Source organism: Acomys russatus, chromosome 4 (assembly GCF_903995435.1).
Source record: "Acomys russatus chromosome 4, mAcoRus1.1, whole genome shotgun sequence".
Lineage (NCBI taxonomy): Eukaryota > Metazoa > Chordata > Mammalia > Rodentia > Muridae > Acomys > Acomys russatus.
In genome coordinates this window covers 29,435,870-29,453,559 of record NC_067140.1, presented here as the reverse complement: position 1 = coordinate 29,453,559, position 17,690 = coordinate 29,435,870, and the positions used below count along the sequence as shown (strand labels likewise).

The following is a 17,690-nucleotide window of genomic DNA, read 5'->3' as shown; positions in this document are numbered from 1 at the left end:
GAGGAATTTGAGGATTCAGAGTTTAGTTATAAATAACCAGATTAATGTGCTTAAATGCCTTGAGTCACTCTTAAATCATTTCTTGATTTGCATCATGTTAACAGGATTTTAGAGATAGCTAAAACAGTGGTTGGGAAATTCTATTGTTTAAAGATCCTTCAAAAGCTTCAGCCACCAATGGGAAGAGTGGTTGGGGCAGTAGACAGGCAAACATGGGCAAGCTAGCAGAGTATGAGATTCTGTGTCCTGTGGTTACCATTCTCTCCCTTAGGAGGGGGCGGTATTTACAGGCAACTCTGTGGGGTGTGCTGTCTTTGTTTTGCAGGCTTTCTATGAAAAATGGCATCCAAGCAATAGCACGTGGCATTGGGTGGTAATCTAGACTTTAGCACAGGACCACATTAGGTTAGCCAGCAGTGTAGATTGCTTTTGACCAGCTGTAACGTTTCTGGTAAAAGATTACTGCTTTGTTTATTGGCTTATTTTTTTGCTTTTTCTGATGTTGACCTATTAGTGATACTAACTGGTTCTAGCCAAATTCTTGTCATCATTGGCCCTAAAGGCTCTTGTGACCAAAGAGCACCTGGGCTGTTCTGAAAGGCTCTACCCTCAGGGACTGATGCGTCCCTCTGCCAAAGCACTCCTCTGGTTTTCTCTTTCTTTTTCTGAAGCACCTTCAAGCAACTCTGCATGGCTACTCGCTCTCTTCTATGGTGCCTCCTCCTGCCTCGCTGAATGCTGGATTTCCCAGCTCACAACTGTAAGAAGGAGCTTTATTTCAGAGTAGAAAGGGGCCCCCATATGTGGCCTATTATATCCATATCAACTTGCTTACCCTTTTCAAACAGCTATTGTCTTTTAATAGGGTCCTGCCTGGCAGGGGGAGTCCTTAATTCCTGCCATGTAAGAATGGACAGCTTGAGTTACAGCTTTGGGTACTCTGATCAAAAGGCCTCTGTTGTTCTAGGAGGGTTTTCCCTTCTCTCTCTTTCTTTTTCTGTATCCTGGACTAATAATTCAGCACAGCAAGGTCATTACAGGCTTTGAATTGAGAGCTGAGAGTGTTAAATTACTGACCTAGAATAAAAGAGATCTGGGGGCTCTCAAGAAGATAAAGGGATCCCGGCTAGAAAACCGCAAAGCCCAGCAACCTCACTTCTTCACAATATTATTTTTTTAATCCTCTCTGTCTCCACAAGTCTTTTCTGGGACAAGGAAAGATCTCCTACCAGAGAAACTAGGTCAGGAACTCAGTGACATCTCCTGAGAGCTGGGGCCCAGGTACTGGCAGCTCCTGGGTGCCTTTCCGTTGTGTCAGTATCTCCCTCTCTCCTGCCTTGCTCTCTCCGTCTTCATCTGTGTGGCTTGCCGTGTCTGAATGCGGATGCCTGGGGAAATGATAAGCAAACACTAGGAATTTATTCGGCTCCTGGGTCTAGCTGGTAAGTCCAAGACTGAGGGCTGTCCCCACTGCGGCTTCTGTTGTATCATAACAAGATGGAGACACCATAGCGGAGAGAGCCTGAGAGTTTTAGAGACAGAGAAGGACAGTGATGACATCTCGAATCCATTCAGGAGAGCAGAGTCCTCATGACCTAATTACCTCCTTCACTTTCCCCCTTTCTATGTGTTATATGTAATTAAATGTCAATATAAGTGTTGGGGACAGCATCCAAACTATAGCACTTCCTTAGCCAACAAATTGGCTTTTGTTAATACACTTACAACATTCCAGATAAAAGATTGTATCCCATGAAGAGATTTGAAACATATGAAAAATATGCCACTTAGTCCCAAAAATATTTAAAATTTTTATTACATTTATTTATTCGAATGAGGACATATATGTCAAAAGACAACTTGTGGGAGACAGTTCACTCTACAGTGGATCCTGGGACTTGGTAGCAAATACCTTTTTACTCACAGAACCATCTCAACAGCCCCTTCCCCAACAAGTATTTTAAAAATATTTTACCATCTCATTACAAGCTACTTCAAAAGCTAGGTATTACAGCTCACATCTCTGCAGATAGAAGGCTGAGGCAGGAGAATTATTACAGTGCATTCAAGGCCACACCATATATTTTATAATTAATATATCTTAGGTCTTGCTGTGGGGCAGGGCTGGCATAGCCTACCCTCTACCTAGAGGTGGGGCTTCCCCCCAGAGACTCACTATATAAACCAGACATTTTGGCTCCCGTTTTCCTCTTTGCTTGCCCTTGCCCTTTTCCTACCTCCCTGCCCTCTCTCCTTCCCTGCCACCTACCCCCGGTGAGCGCTTTCCCTTCCCCTGCCCCTTCCAATAAAACTGCATTTATATATTACAGCTCTGTCATCAATTAGCTCATTCCATATATATGTATATATACATATATATATATGTCAACACACATACACATAATTACTTATAAATGGTAGTTCTCCCATACTTTAACAAGACAAAACAAAAATACCCTATTGTGAATGAATTGGAAAGCTCCAGCTTATTCTATTTTGGGTCTTCTGAAGAAAATTACCTTCATTTTTTTATACCTTGCCAAAGCTATTATCTCTTATGTATCCATTTCTGTAGTTATCTCTTAAAGCCAGACACCATGCAGATCCTCTGGAAATATTCGTTTCCTAAGACTAATATTTTTACAAAAGTCAAACATTCATAGATTTTTATGCACAACAAACTAATAATACAAAATTTTACAAATGAAAAAATACTTGAGCCCAGCATGGAGAAGAGAAACTGGGCACTCGAAGTTCCACCCATAACCAAGAATCAGCTGATACCTGCTGGGAGAGGGAAAGTCAGTTTTCTACAGTGGAGTGACACTGGGTGTATCATTGACACTCAAGGGCAGGCCCATGCTCAGGAGCTGTTGGCCAACACAAAATAAATGGTCTGCGTGTTTTTGGTGTGTGTGTGTGTATGTGTTTAGTTTTCAATTTGTTTGCCCTTTTGCTTTTTAGAGAGAGAGATATCAAAATATATTGTATGAAAAAGTATTTTTAAAAACCAATAATAAAATGTAATTGAAGGCTCAGTGGTAGTGGCTCAAGCCTTTAATCCCAACACTCCAGAGGCAGAGGCAGGTGGATCTCTTGAGTTTGAGACCAGCCTGGTCTGTAAAGCTAGTTCTAGGACAGCCAGGGCTACACAGAGAAACCCAGTCTCAGAGTGGGGAAGGAGAATGAATTGAGACATAGAACCAGGAATCTAGCCTGAAAGTCATTCAGACTAGGAAGTTAAAGATTTGGCCTAGCTATTGCTCTCCAATATGTGAGGGTGAGCATCTATCTGATCCTCCTGCCTCCACCTCCTGAATGCTGAGGGTCAGAGCTATGAACCGCCACCTCCTGTTTTACTTGCTGGAGATCGGACCCAGGGCTTTTTGCATGCTAAGCAAGGATTCCACCAACTGAGCTACCTCTCACATCCGACATAGTCCTTTTCCTTCCAGATCTATTCTGCAATATGCTTTGGTTGGTGCTAAGGAGATGACTCAGTTGACAAAGTGCCTGCTGTGTGAACACGAGGGCCTGCACATATGTTTAAAAATAAAAAAGTAAATAAGCCCAGCATGGTGCACAGCTGAAACCCTAGCATTGGAAAGGCAGAAGCCAGGAAGCTTGCGGGGGCTCGCTGGCCAGACAGTCTCTAGCTGGATCATGGAGCTCCAGGTCAGTCAAAGACCTTTTCTCAAAAAAATAAAGGTGGAGAATGATAAAGCAAGACACCCAGCATCTAACCTTGACCTTAGGGACACACATGCTCGCATGTACCTGAACATACAGGAACATGCATATACATATAAAATGTTTTGGTTCTAATTCCCATATCTCATATTAGCAGGCAACTGTAACTATGCATAATGGGTATTTGACGTCAACATCTTACCCTTCTTTTTTACTGGGGTAAAAATACATGATCTAAAATTTACTACTTTTTGTTGTTGTTGTTTTTTGTTTTTTCGAGACAGGGTCTCTCTGTGTAGCCTTGGCTGTCCTGGACTCCCTTTATAGACCAGGCTGGCCTCGAACTCACAGTGATCCACCTGCCTCTGCCTCCTGAGTGCTGGGATTAAAGGTGTGAGCCACCACGCCTGGCTAGCGTGGCTATTCTAAGAACCTCATCTAAGTTAGTATTTATCTTTTTGTGGCTGACTTACTTCATATAGAATATGTCTTCCAGGTCATCCATATTATATACATTAGTTTTCTGTTACCATAAAATGTATAAGGAATGAAAGGTTTTGTCGCCTCCATGTTTGGAAGTTTCAGTCCATGTTCCATTGGTCCCATTGGGGAAGGCAAGGCAGCACAAAGTAGCAGGAACAGTGGCAGAGAGTTGCTCACCTATGACCTCGATGCAAAGAGAAAGGAAAAGAGATCAGGTCTCTATTCTCCTGCTCAAGCAGATTTCACCTCTGTGCTTCCAGTTTCCCATCACGGGGCTCTGCGTTGCATCTGCTCTGTGGCTGTTGTGTATTACACTAGCGTGAACATGGATATACAAATATGGACCCATGTGTCTGACTTCTTTTCTTTTGACTATGTACTCAGAAGGGGGACTGCTAACTCACACAATGATTCTATCAATATTTTGCTTCCCACCCCCCAAAAAAGGTTTCTCTGTTACACAGAGCCTTGGCTGTCCTGGACTTGCTTTATAGACCAGGCTGGCCTCGAACTCACAGAGATTCGCCTGCCTCTGCTCCCCAAGTCCTGGGATCAAAGGTGTGTGCCACCATGCCTGGCTCAATATTTTGCTTTCTTAGCTATGTTTTGTCAATTATTATTTACATGTCTCTCTTGCCACTTTTAATTCTTTGTTGTTGTTGTTTGTTTGTTTGTTTGTTTGTTTTTTGAGACGGGGAGACAGAGCCCGGCTGTCCTCCAGTCCGCAGAGCTCTGCCTGTGAGGATGGCAGGCATGTGCCAGCACTCCTGCCTCTTTTAATTCTTTACTTCACTAATTCTTTTTCTTTCTTTCTTTCTTTTTTCCCCCTCAAGGCAGGGTTTCTCTGTGTAGCCTTGGCTGTCCTAGACTTTTAAAATTTTTTACATACAAATTTATATTATTACACATATATACAATAAACTACCTATTGCAAGAAGAACCATGACACAATTAGGAATTATGTAAATATTACACTCTTAGTGTTTTGGCTATTTGTATTTGACAGCCTTGAAGAAAACATCTTTCCTAGATAAAATTCGTAATGTAAATTAATATCTATCATAGCTCATCATTATCAACTTAAAACATCTATCCAGACCTAAAAACATCTTAACCTCTAAACAACTAAGCTTAATTGTGAAACTAAACTATCTGGTCTTCAACCCCATTAGAGACTTGAGAAGGAATATAATTGATTACCTGAGTATACCTGGAGTGCAGGGTAGTAGCTTCCCAAATGAGAAGATGACAGAGACAGTTTGCTGCCTTTTTTTTCTTTCTTTCTTTCTTTTTTTTTTTGCTAAAGGTGTGGGCCACTATGCTGGTTTGTCCTCTGACTTTCACAGTGAACTATGGCATGTATACACACCCTAAACACATCCTACCCCATACCTCACACACCTCCATACACAAATAAATAAATATAGTATTGAATTTTCAGTGAAACTTTTAGATACTAATGGAAATAACCTTTTGGGGGAGGGTTTTAGTAAGAACAAAAAGATATCTAAAAAGATCTGAAAGTTATAGCTACAAACACAAAAGAAATAGAATGAAATTTACCGTAAAATGTTTAGGAAGTGTGGCGGTGCACTGTAATAACCCGGCTCTCAGGAGACTGAAGCAATAGAATCTCGGGTTTCGGTCTGCCTGGGCTCTGTAGCAAACTCCTGTCTCAGAGCAATTGTTTTTAGGGATGAGGATGCAGCTTAGTGTTAGAGTGCTTCTCTGGCATGTGCAAGGCTCTGGCTTAATCTCTAACATGTCCTAAGAAAAGAAAAGGTCTTAGTGCAGGACAGAACAAATGCACATTGCAAGGGCAAAAGCAAAAAGAATGTTAGTACTAAGTTGAAGACGCCAAAGGAGAAAACAGGAAAGAAAAAGAAATTAGTTCCAAAGTAGGTGATCTGGTAGGAAAACAGAAAAGCTGTCATGAGGTCTGGCTGAGAAGAATCCCATCAGAGGGGAAATGGAGGATTTGCAGATGTCTGAAGAGCTCCTCACCTGCAACACTAAACAGGGCCAAGGAGGGCTGGTGGCAAAAGAGATGTGTGCGCTAAAGCCAGGGACGGGAAGGGAAGAGATGACAGGATTAGAAGGTGTGCAAGACAGAAGCAAGGCTTGTGCAGCAGAGTGTGCTCAGCCAGAGTCGGGAAATCGTGCCAAGGAGCCACGGCTTGGTCCAGGCACTTCTGCACAGTTAGAGGATGTTTCCCCAAAGAAAACACAAGCACAGTGGCCTTGGATTTCAAGTGAAATTAGGCAAAGTCCTGGAAGCACCGTTACCAAGAGCTCTTTTAGAGGACTTGGGTAAAAGGAACAAAGGCCTTGTAAGAAGGTCTTTTATGACAACCTGATTTTAAAATACACTACATGAAAAGCGTTTTTGACAGTTATGCAGCTTTATTTGACATCCAGCAGGTTAGTTCTCATCCATATCGACCGTCTGTAGATTCTTGAATGTGGTAACAGGCATGTAAGTTACCAATGTGTAGAGCTTGTTTGGTGAATGCTCATCTTTATTACATTTTCTGGACAAATGTACTGGGATTCCATATGGAACAGCTTTATTGAGCCTGGTATCTATGCGCACATGTGGAGTCCCCATCCTCACCATGGCAAATTTCCAAACTTCTCTGAGTGCCCCAGGAGCACAACTCTTGAAGCCCACTCCGTCGATGCATTTGTGAATGTTGATGGTGTATTCTCAGGTCACTACCTCGCTGATGGCAGAGTGGCCCTTCTTCTTCTTGCCATGTGCCTTTGCGGAAGCCTTTCTTCTGGGCCAAAACTGGGAAGGCATGAAAAGCATTTTTAATTAACACCATATTTATACTTTACATTTTCCTTTGCTTTAAAGAGTATAGAGTCAGTAATACCCAATGCTTTGTGTTGGTCTCCCATGTTGAGGTGCTCGCTTTCTTGTTCCCACTGGCATTGGGTGGCCAACCTTGTCAGAGCTGTAAGTGTGCCTTTGCACTTACACTCAAGGGGAGGCAGCCGGTACTCTAGCTGCTAATTACCCAGCCTGCTTCCCTGCTAATAATCAGCGGGAAAGGTGCTGGCATTGGTAGTCAGTCAGTAGTGGACCACAGCAGACTATTAAGAAATGTGTTTGGAAGTCTGAAGACTTCAAAAGAGACTTTGAAACTCTGGCAGGTGAGTGTGTGGTACACTCTTGTACTGATACTCAGAAGGTTGAGGCAAGAGGATTGTGAATTCAAGAACATTATGGGCCTTTCTGTTTGGCCGTTCTCCTACAAAAGAGGCAGCTATGGTGCCCAGCTTGAATGGCATGACTCTGAAGCCCCACTTCCACAACATTGGCAGCAGCGAGTGGACACTTGGTTCAAACAGCCAGCTCGCAAGATCCTTAGACGCAACTCCCAGCAGGCAAAAGCGCTCCGCATTGCCTCTCGTCCCGCATCTGGTCCCTTCAGGCCCATAGTGAGGTGCCCTAGTTAGATACCACACAAGGTCCGAGCTGGCAGGGGCTTCAGCCTGGAAGAACTCTGGGTGCCTGGTATCTATTAAAAAAAATGGCACACACCATCGGCATCTCTGTGGACCCGAGGAGGTGAAACAAACCCACTGAGTGGCCAGTGTGCAGCGCCTGAAGGAATACTGATACAAGCTCAGACTTTCCCTCAGGAAGCCTTTGGCTCTGAAGAGGGGAGATAGCTCTGCTGAAGAGCTTAAACTGGCCACCCAGCTGACAGGACCTGTGATGCCCATCTGGAATGTCTACAAACAGGAGAAAGCCAGAGTCATCACAGAAGAGAAGAGCTTCAAGGCTTTGATGTGCTGTTGGAATATTGCAATACATTTTCCATAAAGGGAGAAATAAAGAACATTATGGGGGCAGCAATATGGTTTAGTGGATAAAAGTGTGTGTGCAATCCTGATGACCTGAGTTTGCCTCAGAACCTTATTAAGAGGATAATTTCCCTGAAGTTTGTGGCTGGCCAGCCTGGAGTATGCAGTGTAACACAAACAACAAAAGAAATTCTGCCTTGGCAAAGTGGAAGGAGAGAACCAACTCCTGAAAATTGCCTTCTAACCTCCACACGTGTGCCATGGCACTAATGTGTTCACATCAGCATACACACATCTCCACACACACACACATAATAAAGAAAAATGGGGGAGAGATACAGAGAGACAGAGAGAGAGAGAACGAGAACACATTCTGGCCTACATGGTGAGACTCTGTCTTAAAGAAGGATGAGGGCTGGAGAGCTGGCTCAGAGGTTAAGAGCACGGTCTGCTCCTCCAGAGGTCCTGAGTTCAATTCCCAGCAACCACATGGTGGCTCACAACCATCTATAATGAGATCTGGCGCCCTCCTCTGGTGGGCAGGCACACAGGCAGGCAGAGCACGGTGTGCATAATTAAGAAGAAGAAGGAGAAGAAGAAGGATGAGGCTGGAGAGCTGGCTTAGCACTGAACAGCATGTACTGACTGTTCTTGCAGAAGATCTGAGCTCAGTTCCCAGCACCCACACTGAGCAGTTCACAACTACCTATAACCCCAGCCTTACTGGATCCAAGGCCTACCCTTCTGACCCCAAAGCACCTGCACTCATGTTCACACCCATACACCCATACACATAGTGAAAAGGAAAAGGAAGAAAGGAAAACATTAGGCTCTGGCAGGAATTTGATTATTTAGACAAAGATCCTGGACTGGTAAGATGGCCCAGTGGATACAGGTGTCCGCTGCCAGGTGTGATAGGCTGAGTTCCAGGCCGTGGCCCACAGGGCAGAAGGAGAGGACCCCATTTACCAGGCGTTCTCATGGCACACAGTGCCATAGACACGTATAGTCAACATAGAAACGCTGTAAGCCTGAGTCCTGCCATGGAGAGCTTACGGTCAGAGAGAATTTACTGGTGCCTGGTGAGAACTTCGTCCCTTGGCCTAGTCTTTCAGGAGAATTAACCTGTCTGGAAACAGGCTCCTCTACCCTTAGCAACAGGCCTATTTGGGGCAAGTGCTCTATTCTGCTTCTATTGTAGGAAGATTCTTTATGGACCTGGTGACTACATTTGAGTGACCAAGGAAAGAGACTACGGCTTTATCTTCCCACTACAGAGACTTTTCATAGCCCTTACCACCTCTGAGATCTCTAAGCTTTTCTCTTCCCATCGCACTAAAATATGTCACTATATATCATGGTCTGAAAATGAACTCTGCTGTGGTAGTTACTTTGGCAGGAAAAAAAAAAAAATCTTGGTTTGAAATGCCAGCACTTTAAGTTACTGCGACAGACCTGAGAGGCTTGTCTGGGTCTTTCACTGTTTGAGAAATTATGAATCGCATCCACCAGAGTAACAGCTTGGTTTCCCCGATTGCTTCACCAATGCCTGGACAGTGAGATGGGGTTGAAGGCTGATTAGTCCCTACTTAATTTCTTCCAAACTTTGGGTTTACTTTTGTTGTTGTTTTACATTTACTTGTCAGAAAACACCCTCCCCCCCTTTTTGAGACAAAGACTGTGTAGCCCTGGCTGGCTTGAACCTCACTAAGTAGACTAGGCTGGCCTCAAATGCACAAAGATCCGCCTGCCTCTGCTTCCCAAGTGCTGAGATTAAAGGATCACACTGCTATGTCTGGCCTAGAACACACTTTCAAGACTTAGTTCTCTCTTTCCAATACATAGACCCTGAGGGTCAAGTTGAGGTCATCAGGCAGTGCTCCTTCCTGCTAAGTGAGCACTCATCTCTCTGGCCCAGTGTGGGGTTAGTTTAGGAACCAAAGATCCTGAATATACCACTTGTACCTAAGCCATTGTTGGAACCGAGACGACAAGATTCTCGGCAGGCACCTGTAGTGCGGCAGGCTTTGAATTTGAGTCATTCTTTTTTCTAATCATGTTATTGATTGATTTACAGAGTACGCTCATGTACATGTGCCTGTGGTTGTGAGTGTGTGTGTGTGTGTGTTCACACAAGTGCCATGGAGTGTATTTGGAGGCCAGAGGACAACTAGCTGGAGTCAGTTCTCACTACATACCACATGGGCCCCAGGGACAGAACTCAGGTTAATGACAGTCTTGATGGCAGATGCTTTTACCCCTGAGCCATCCAGCTAGCCTGGTCTCTGTGTTATATTCCAGTTAGACTTCTTTGTTGCTTCAGAGAATGTACAGTCAGTGAACCCAGAAGTTTTCCTGATTCATATCTGTGTACAGAAGCTCATTTCAAAAGCATTACATATTAAAACCACCTTTGTCAAAAAGCCTTGTGCACAGGACCGTCACTCACTTTCGCCCGTAGCAGGTGCACTGCATGTTGGAGTAACAGAATGGCGGATAACACAGGGCAGTGACGTCGAAGGTGTTAGAAACACTGCAGCTGAACTCATGTCCACAAAGGGCTTTGCAGCCCTGTAGACGAAGCAGTGGGTGCGAGGCAGCTAATGCTCAAGTGTGCTGTCTAAACTGCTTCAGGGTTCTGTAACACAGCCTGAGTGGCCATGCTCCACTGACTTCTCTCATCAAGACACTGTTGCCAAATTCTGTAGCAGATAGGCAGCACAAAGAAAACAGTTAAGAGCTTTAGGCCTTGTCTGAGCTTCACAAGGAAGGAAAGAACAAATCCCGGAATTGTTACTTCAGGGACCAATTTGTACAGAGGAACATATCTTTAGGGTTTGCCAACTTTTTGAAGAACAAAAGTCCAGTCTTTCAGAAAAACCCCAACAATTGAAAGAATGGGAGAGTTTTCACAGTGAAATTTGAATACTCTGTGGTTCATGCTGCGCAGGAATTCAGGAGCATTGTCATGCGTTGTGGCGTGTAAGGCCATCCAGTGGAAGGCCTATATGACTGTTTGCTCCTCAGTGAGAGGAGAAACCTCCCACTCAAGATGTGCCTGTGCACAGAAATCTCAGCCTGTCTGAGGAAAACTGATGTAAGAACCATCGCCTGCAGGCATGGCTAGGGTCACCATTGAGACAAAGAAAGCAATAGCAGTGCTCTTAAAGCAACAAAAAATGGCAGTAAAAACAAAATTAAACAAAAGCATGTATGTTCTTTAAAGTGGGGATTCTTTCCCCACCACCCCATTCCTCCACCCTCTTCCCCCATCCCCCCATCCCCATGTAGCCTTGGCTGTCCTGGACTCACTTTGTAGACCAGGCTGGCCTCAAACTCACAGCGATCCACCTGTCTGCCCCTGGAGTGCTGAGATTAAAGGCCACTACCACGCCCTGCTAAAGTGGGGATTCTTAAACTGTTTCTAGACACAGCCTCATTTTGCCTGAGAATTTACTCCTCCTTGTTTTTGTTGGTGTGCATTTGTGTGTGTGAACATGGGCATATGTGTGCAACAGAGTGCATGTGAAAGTCAGCTGACAGCCTTGGGTGTTGGTCCTCGCCTCCCACCGTGTGTGTGACAGACTGTCTTGGTTGTTTTTCTACTACGTAGCCAGGCGAGGTAGCCTCCGATCTTTTGGGCATTCTCCTGTCTCTATGCCTCTCATCCCCCCCCCCGCCCCCCACAGCAGCACTGCAGTGTCAGAGGCTCCAGCTACATGCTCTGATGTACACATGTTTCTTCTACTCTCTGTTTTGAGATGTCTAACTCATACTGAAATTACTGAGAAACCGTAAAATTGTTTTCCAGAAAGGGCTACCATGTATTTTCTCAACAATGTGCAAGAGCCCCAGGTTCTGCAAATCTTCACCAACATGTCTCTCTCCTCTTTTTGCGTCCTTCCCAATAGACAGTCTAGCAGATATGAAGTGGTGCATCATTTTGATTTGTATTTCCTCAATGAGTAGTGGTATTTTTATGTTGATTCTTCCATTTTATTTTATTAAAACTTTATTATAAAAACCCTCCAAATAAAAGATACCACTATCTTTTATTAACCAGACCCAAAGTATCCATCTCAGTGAACTTCTATCTGGTGAGGGCAGCCATTCTGAAGTTAAGAGCTTCACACTGGATTGTAGACCTGAGTCTATCCCTGGAACCCACATGGTAGCAAAGGACTGACTCACACAAGTGAGCCTCTGACTTCCACATATGTGCCATGGCACCAACATCTACCTCCATCCCAAATAAGTAACAAATAAATAAATAATAATAAATTAAAATAGAGAAAGCATGTTGTATTAGAGACTCATACATAAGCTATGATAGGCCTGTGTCGCATCGGGAATACACTCATGAGGAGACGGTTACATTTGAGAATGTTACATTGAAGGTACTGTTTAAAGCCACACTGAGGGACTGGAGACACGGCTCAGGGCTTAAGAGCACACACTTGCAGAGAGCCCAAGTTTAAGTCTTAGCATTCACATTAGGTGACGCACAACCGCCTGTCACTGCACCTCCAAGGGATTGAAAACCTTTGGCCCCTGTGGGCACTAGCAGTCTCATATATGTGTACATACACACACACACACACACACACACACACACACACACACACACTTAAAAATAAAAACTAATGTCTGTCCTAAGGATGTAATTTCACCATCATTAGTTGCTTCACAGTGTAGCCCATGACCTAGACACTAACTTTCTGCCCTGAGTATAAAACACACATTGGGACCTTTTTTTCCCCAGATAGCTTCATAAATTTAGGATACAGTATTATCATGTTAGACTCCATTTGTTGGAAATGTAGTCTGCCTCATTTCCCTCTATCGGCTCATTTGCTGTATTTTTCATTTTCCGTCTCTAAAATGACAATGGCACTACTATTAACTTCATGGGTAGATTAACCCTTTCGTAACTTTAAAGGCCTCTAACAACCACGTCTTGCCGGATGTTCTCAGCTGGCCTAGTAGTGTGTCAAAAGTTGATTTCTATGTCAGTTTTCCATGAGAAGAGTATTTAATCTGCTTTTTCATTATAGCACTGTTAATATTAGAAAGGCTGACTTTATCCTAAATGATAACATTTTCTGTTAAAGACAATAGACAGTATCCCCTGAGGGGCTGGTCTGTGAGAAGGGAACTGTACTGGATGGCTCTTGAACTGTTTCCTGTTCAGTTCAGTGATCCACACCTCCTTTTAGAATGTTACCAAATGAAAACTGGAATTTGGAATTATTAATGTCCCCTTATTGCTTGTCACCTTCAGTTCAGTGTCTGTGTTGCCACAAAAATGAACATGTTTTATATTCGTCATTTTCCTGTCGTGGAATTTAGGAGTTTTCTGGAGTCCGAAGGCTGCCTTTGATAGTGACGATTACTGGATAATTGCCTATACTCCTATGGAATTTCCATTTTTAGATTACACTGCCTACAGCCTCTATTTCTTTGGCAGGAGAACCCAAAGGCAACAGAATACATTTTCCCCTCTGTCCCTGGCCCAGTTTAAACAATGACTCACATGGACCCTGGGGCTTTGCTTCATAGTTTCATTTAGGGGCCACTTTCTACCCCGTTTTAATTTGTCTCTCGTGTTCCTTTGGAATTTTTTATATCCGATGACACATAGGATGTATCTTTGTGGTTGTTGTTGGGGTGTACACAGTACAGTACCCCTAAAGTAGACATATAATCCAGGTCCATCCTCAGCCATGTCATCCTTGTAGCAGCCAGTATATGTTAGGCTAGTACTGAATGAAGGGACTTTATCCCTGTTCTGCTGCTCGGGGAGACCTGCCAGGTACCGTGAGGGAAAAGTATTCCCCCAGAAGGCATGAGTAGCAATTTCATCCAGGTAACGACAAAGATGCTCCATTAACCTTAAAACTGCCCTGGGAGGCATACTTGGGAGAGGTATACATGACTTTCCAAAGGGCTGTGGCTGTATAAAGGCTTTCTCATAGAAGGACTTGGTCTACTCTATAGTTCAGGATTTTGTTGTGGGAAAAAACCAGACACCCCTCCCTTGTTCTCCAGTGGTTCTATCTGGGTTTACATTTTCATTCTGGATCCAGCATTCTGGGTTTCATCTAATGATGAGTTCTTTATTTTTCTCTTTTTAGTTTTAACAGTGTATGCCAAGGAACTCACATTCTCTTCCGGGAATTCAGCTTTATACAAGCCACACCTCACAACAGGGCATCTTTCCTACGGGCCTTCTGGAGATGCTTCCGCACTGTAGGCAAAAATGGTGGTAAGTCTTCTCGACTCTATTTTGTCCCATTTCCCACTCTCCCATTTTCTATCCTTTCCAAATATTTTCCTTTTAAAAAATAACATTTATATGTTGGGCATGTGTTCATGTATGTATAGAGGTGGCAAGGTGACCATTCAAGGTGTTTGGAATGTTCACTTGAAGATAATGATGCTCATTTGAAGGTCAGAGGACGACTCTGAGGAGTCCTGTCTCTCCTTCCACCTTGTAGGTTCTAGGGATTGGACTCAGGTCATCAGGCTTGGCAGCAGAAAATAAAGGGGTGTTGCTGAGAACACCTGCACAGTCTCCCTGCAGACTTCCTTCTGCCCCCTGCTGCTAGTCCCGACTCACACTGCTCAAAGACGGCGTAACAGTTCAATGTCTAAGAAGCGTCTTTTCTGTTGATTATAACAGATATTTGCAAGTTGATTAATACTCTAGCTCCTGGGACATCTATAAAGCATAAGCATTAAATAAAGTGAACTTTGTGTACAATAAGCACAAATGCTTTACCCAAAATGTAGAACGGATCTGTGTTATACTTGAAACCCATCTTCTAGGTGTAGAGATACTAGCAAAGAGACTTGGCCACACCCTTCTTCTCTTTGCCACATCAAGGAATAATTTCAAATAGTGTCTTACTACCCAGGAATACATTGGTAGGGCAATAACTATCATAAGATGATTGCTCTGATGGACCTGGGCAAAGTAAGTGGAAACCTTCTGGTTTGTGGTTTTGTTTGTTTGTTTGTTTGTTTTGATTTTGGTTTTGGTTTCTCTATGTAGCCTTGGCTGTCCTAGACTCACTTTGTAGACCAGGCTGGCCTCGAACTCACAGCAATCCGCCTGCCTCTGCCTCCCAAGTGCTGGGATTAAAGGCGTGTGCCTTCTGAAAGGAACCTCACCAAAGGTTCGGATGGTCATTGGCATTTGCTTGCCATTTTAGTTGCATTTAAAACATTTATGATTCATGGAAGAGATTCAAATAGCTGCATTAACAGCAGTTTGGAAGAAGTTGATTCCAGTATGTTTGGATGACTGTGAGAAGCTCTAGTCTTGAGGAGAGATAGTAACTACAGAAGTGGAGAAAAGAGCAAAAGACCTCGAACTGGACATGAAACCTGAAGGTGTGAGGCAGCTGACATGATCTCATCCCGACTCTAGCAAGGAGGAGCTGCTTTCCATGGATGAGCGAAGAAACTCTCTCGCCATTGAATCTTTTCTGCTGGAGGCCAGCAAACAAGTCATTGTGGGACTTACAGGATTTAGAATATGCTTCAAACTCAGTTATGAACACATTGCCAGTTTTGGCGGCAGTTAATCCTGATTTGAAAGATTCGCCAGTGTGTGTACAGTGCTGTCAGACAGGCATCCCAGGGGACAGAGAGTCTCCCATGAAAAGAGTCAGTGGACATTACTTCTTGTCTTTCCTTTAAGAACTTGCCTTAGCCATCCAGCTTCATCAACCACCTTCCTGAACGGGCAGCAGCCATTGACAGCGCGGCAAGACCCTTCTCACAACAACAACAAACGTATTAAAGGTTCAGATGATCATTGGCATATTATTTTTTAGTGATAAAGTATTTTTTTAGCAAAGTATATATACTGCAGTTTTAGATACTATGCTTTGTACACTTGATAGTTTAAATGTAAAAGTATGCAGTGTCCATGGAGACGGGAGGGCACTTTTTGACATGAACTCTGCAGGACTGGTAATCAGACTTGGCATGTAAAATGAGTTAGAAGGAAAAGTGGCTGGGTTTCTGTCCTGGACAACTGGGTAGGAATATTGGAGTTGAACTTAGTCCTGTAACCCTGGCTACTCGAAGGCTGTGATAAAAGAATCTCAAGTTCAAAGGAGGCCTGGGCTGCAGAATAAGCCAAGGCCAGCCTGGACAGCTTAGGCAAGACTCTTTCTCAAAATAAAGATGCTGAGGGCTTAGCTCAGTTGTAGTTCACTTGCCTAGAATGTTGGAGGCCATGGGTTCAATTTCTTTTTTTTCCAAAGATTTATTTATTTATTATGTATACAGCATTCTGCCTGCAGGCCAGAAGAGAGCACCATATTTCATTATAGATGGTTGTGAGCCACCATGTGGTTGCTGGGAATTGAACTCATGACCTTTGGAAAAGCAGTCAGTGCTCTTAACCTCTGAGCCATCTCTCCAGCCCCAATGGGTTCAATTTCTAATCCCCCCCAAATTTTGTGGGTGAGCAAAGATCTATTGAAACAATATTGCTTGAAGGCTATAAATAGGAAATTTTAGGTATTTTTAATGTACAGTTGTATGATAAGTATTGCATGATTTCACAGCCATCACCACCTCCCATCTCCTGAACTTTCTCATCTTGCAGAGCTGAAATTTTGTCCCCACTAAAGATAACTCCTCCAATCTCTCTCATGTCTATTCCTTATAGTCATAGTGTTTGTCCTGTGTGAGCTGCTTCTTCACCAAGTCTAATGTTCTCAAAGTTTCTAGGGCTGAGGATACAGTTCCCGCTGGTAGAGTGCTTGCCCAGCAGGGGGCTGGAGAGGTGGCTCAATGGTTAAAAGCACTGTCTGCTCTTTCAGAGGTCCTGAGTTCAATTCCCAGCAACCATATCATGGCTCACGACCATCTATAATGAGATCTGGAGTCCTCTTCTGATGTGCACGTATATATGGAGGCAGAATACTGTGTATGTCATAAATAAATAAATCTTTTTAAAAAATCAACAACAACAAAATCCAAATGAATAGCGATCCTAACTTAAAGAGATTAAAGATGGATTAACACCACTCCCTGTAGGCTTATTCCTACTGTCCCTCAAGGCAAAGGGCTGTAAACACCAGGACTCAGTTTGTAATAATCAACCTGTGGAGATAATGTATGAGATATATCTGAGGCCAGATCCAAGGCTGCACTGCCTCCAGTAGCATGTATTAGATCACTAATACCTAATTCCTGTTTTCTTGTGAGTCCCTTGCTTCTGGACTGGCCAGGGGAATTCAGCTTGTATTGTTGTTGTTGGGCCCCCGAGCCGATGGGCCCCTCCTGCCATTTCCCACCAGTAAGACATTACCTTGCCCATCTCTTTTGAATTGACAATCTCGAGCCCAATGCTTTTCTTTCCCACAGTGGCTACAGTACCCTGGGAGTCTTGGCACCTCGTAGTCACCATGGCCAGACGCTCCTTGTTCTGCCCTACGAGTACCATTTCCTCCAGATTGAGTGCACCTGTTATTTTGAGGCCTGAAACTTTTTTTTTTTAAGATTTTTTTAAGATTTATTTATTAATACATATACAGTTCTCTACCTGCAGGACAGAAGAGGGCATTAGATCACATTATAGATGGCTGTAAGCCACCATGTGGTTGCTGGGAATTGAACTCAGGACCTCTGGAAGAGCAGGCAGTGCTCTTAACCTCTGAGCCATCTCTCCAGCCCGAGGT

The 17,690-nt window shown here is 43.7% G+C and overlaps 1 protein-coding gene and 1 pseudogene across 2 annotated transcripts in view; both read left to right on the top strand.

Annotated features, from left to right (window-relative positions):
• Positions 1–17,690, top strand: part of Cstpp1 (centriolar satellite-associated tubulin polyglutamylase complex regulator 1) — a 157,163-nt gene that overhangs the window by 49,181 nt on the left and 90,292 nt on the right. For both annotated transcript variants that reach the window (XM_051144110.1, XM_051144109.1), the window contains exon 3: positions 14,124–14,254. In XM_051144110.1, the coding sequence (XP_051000067.1) occupies positions 14,124–14,254 (131 nt within the window). The remainder of the gene's footprint in view (positions 1–14,123; positions 14,255–17,690) is intronic.
• On the top strand, positions 7,448–8,008 carry LOC127188310 (60S ribosomal protein L13-like; annotated as a pseudogene).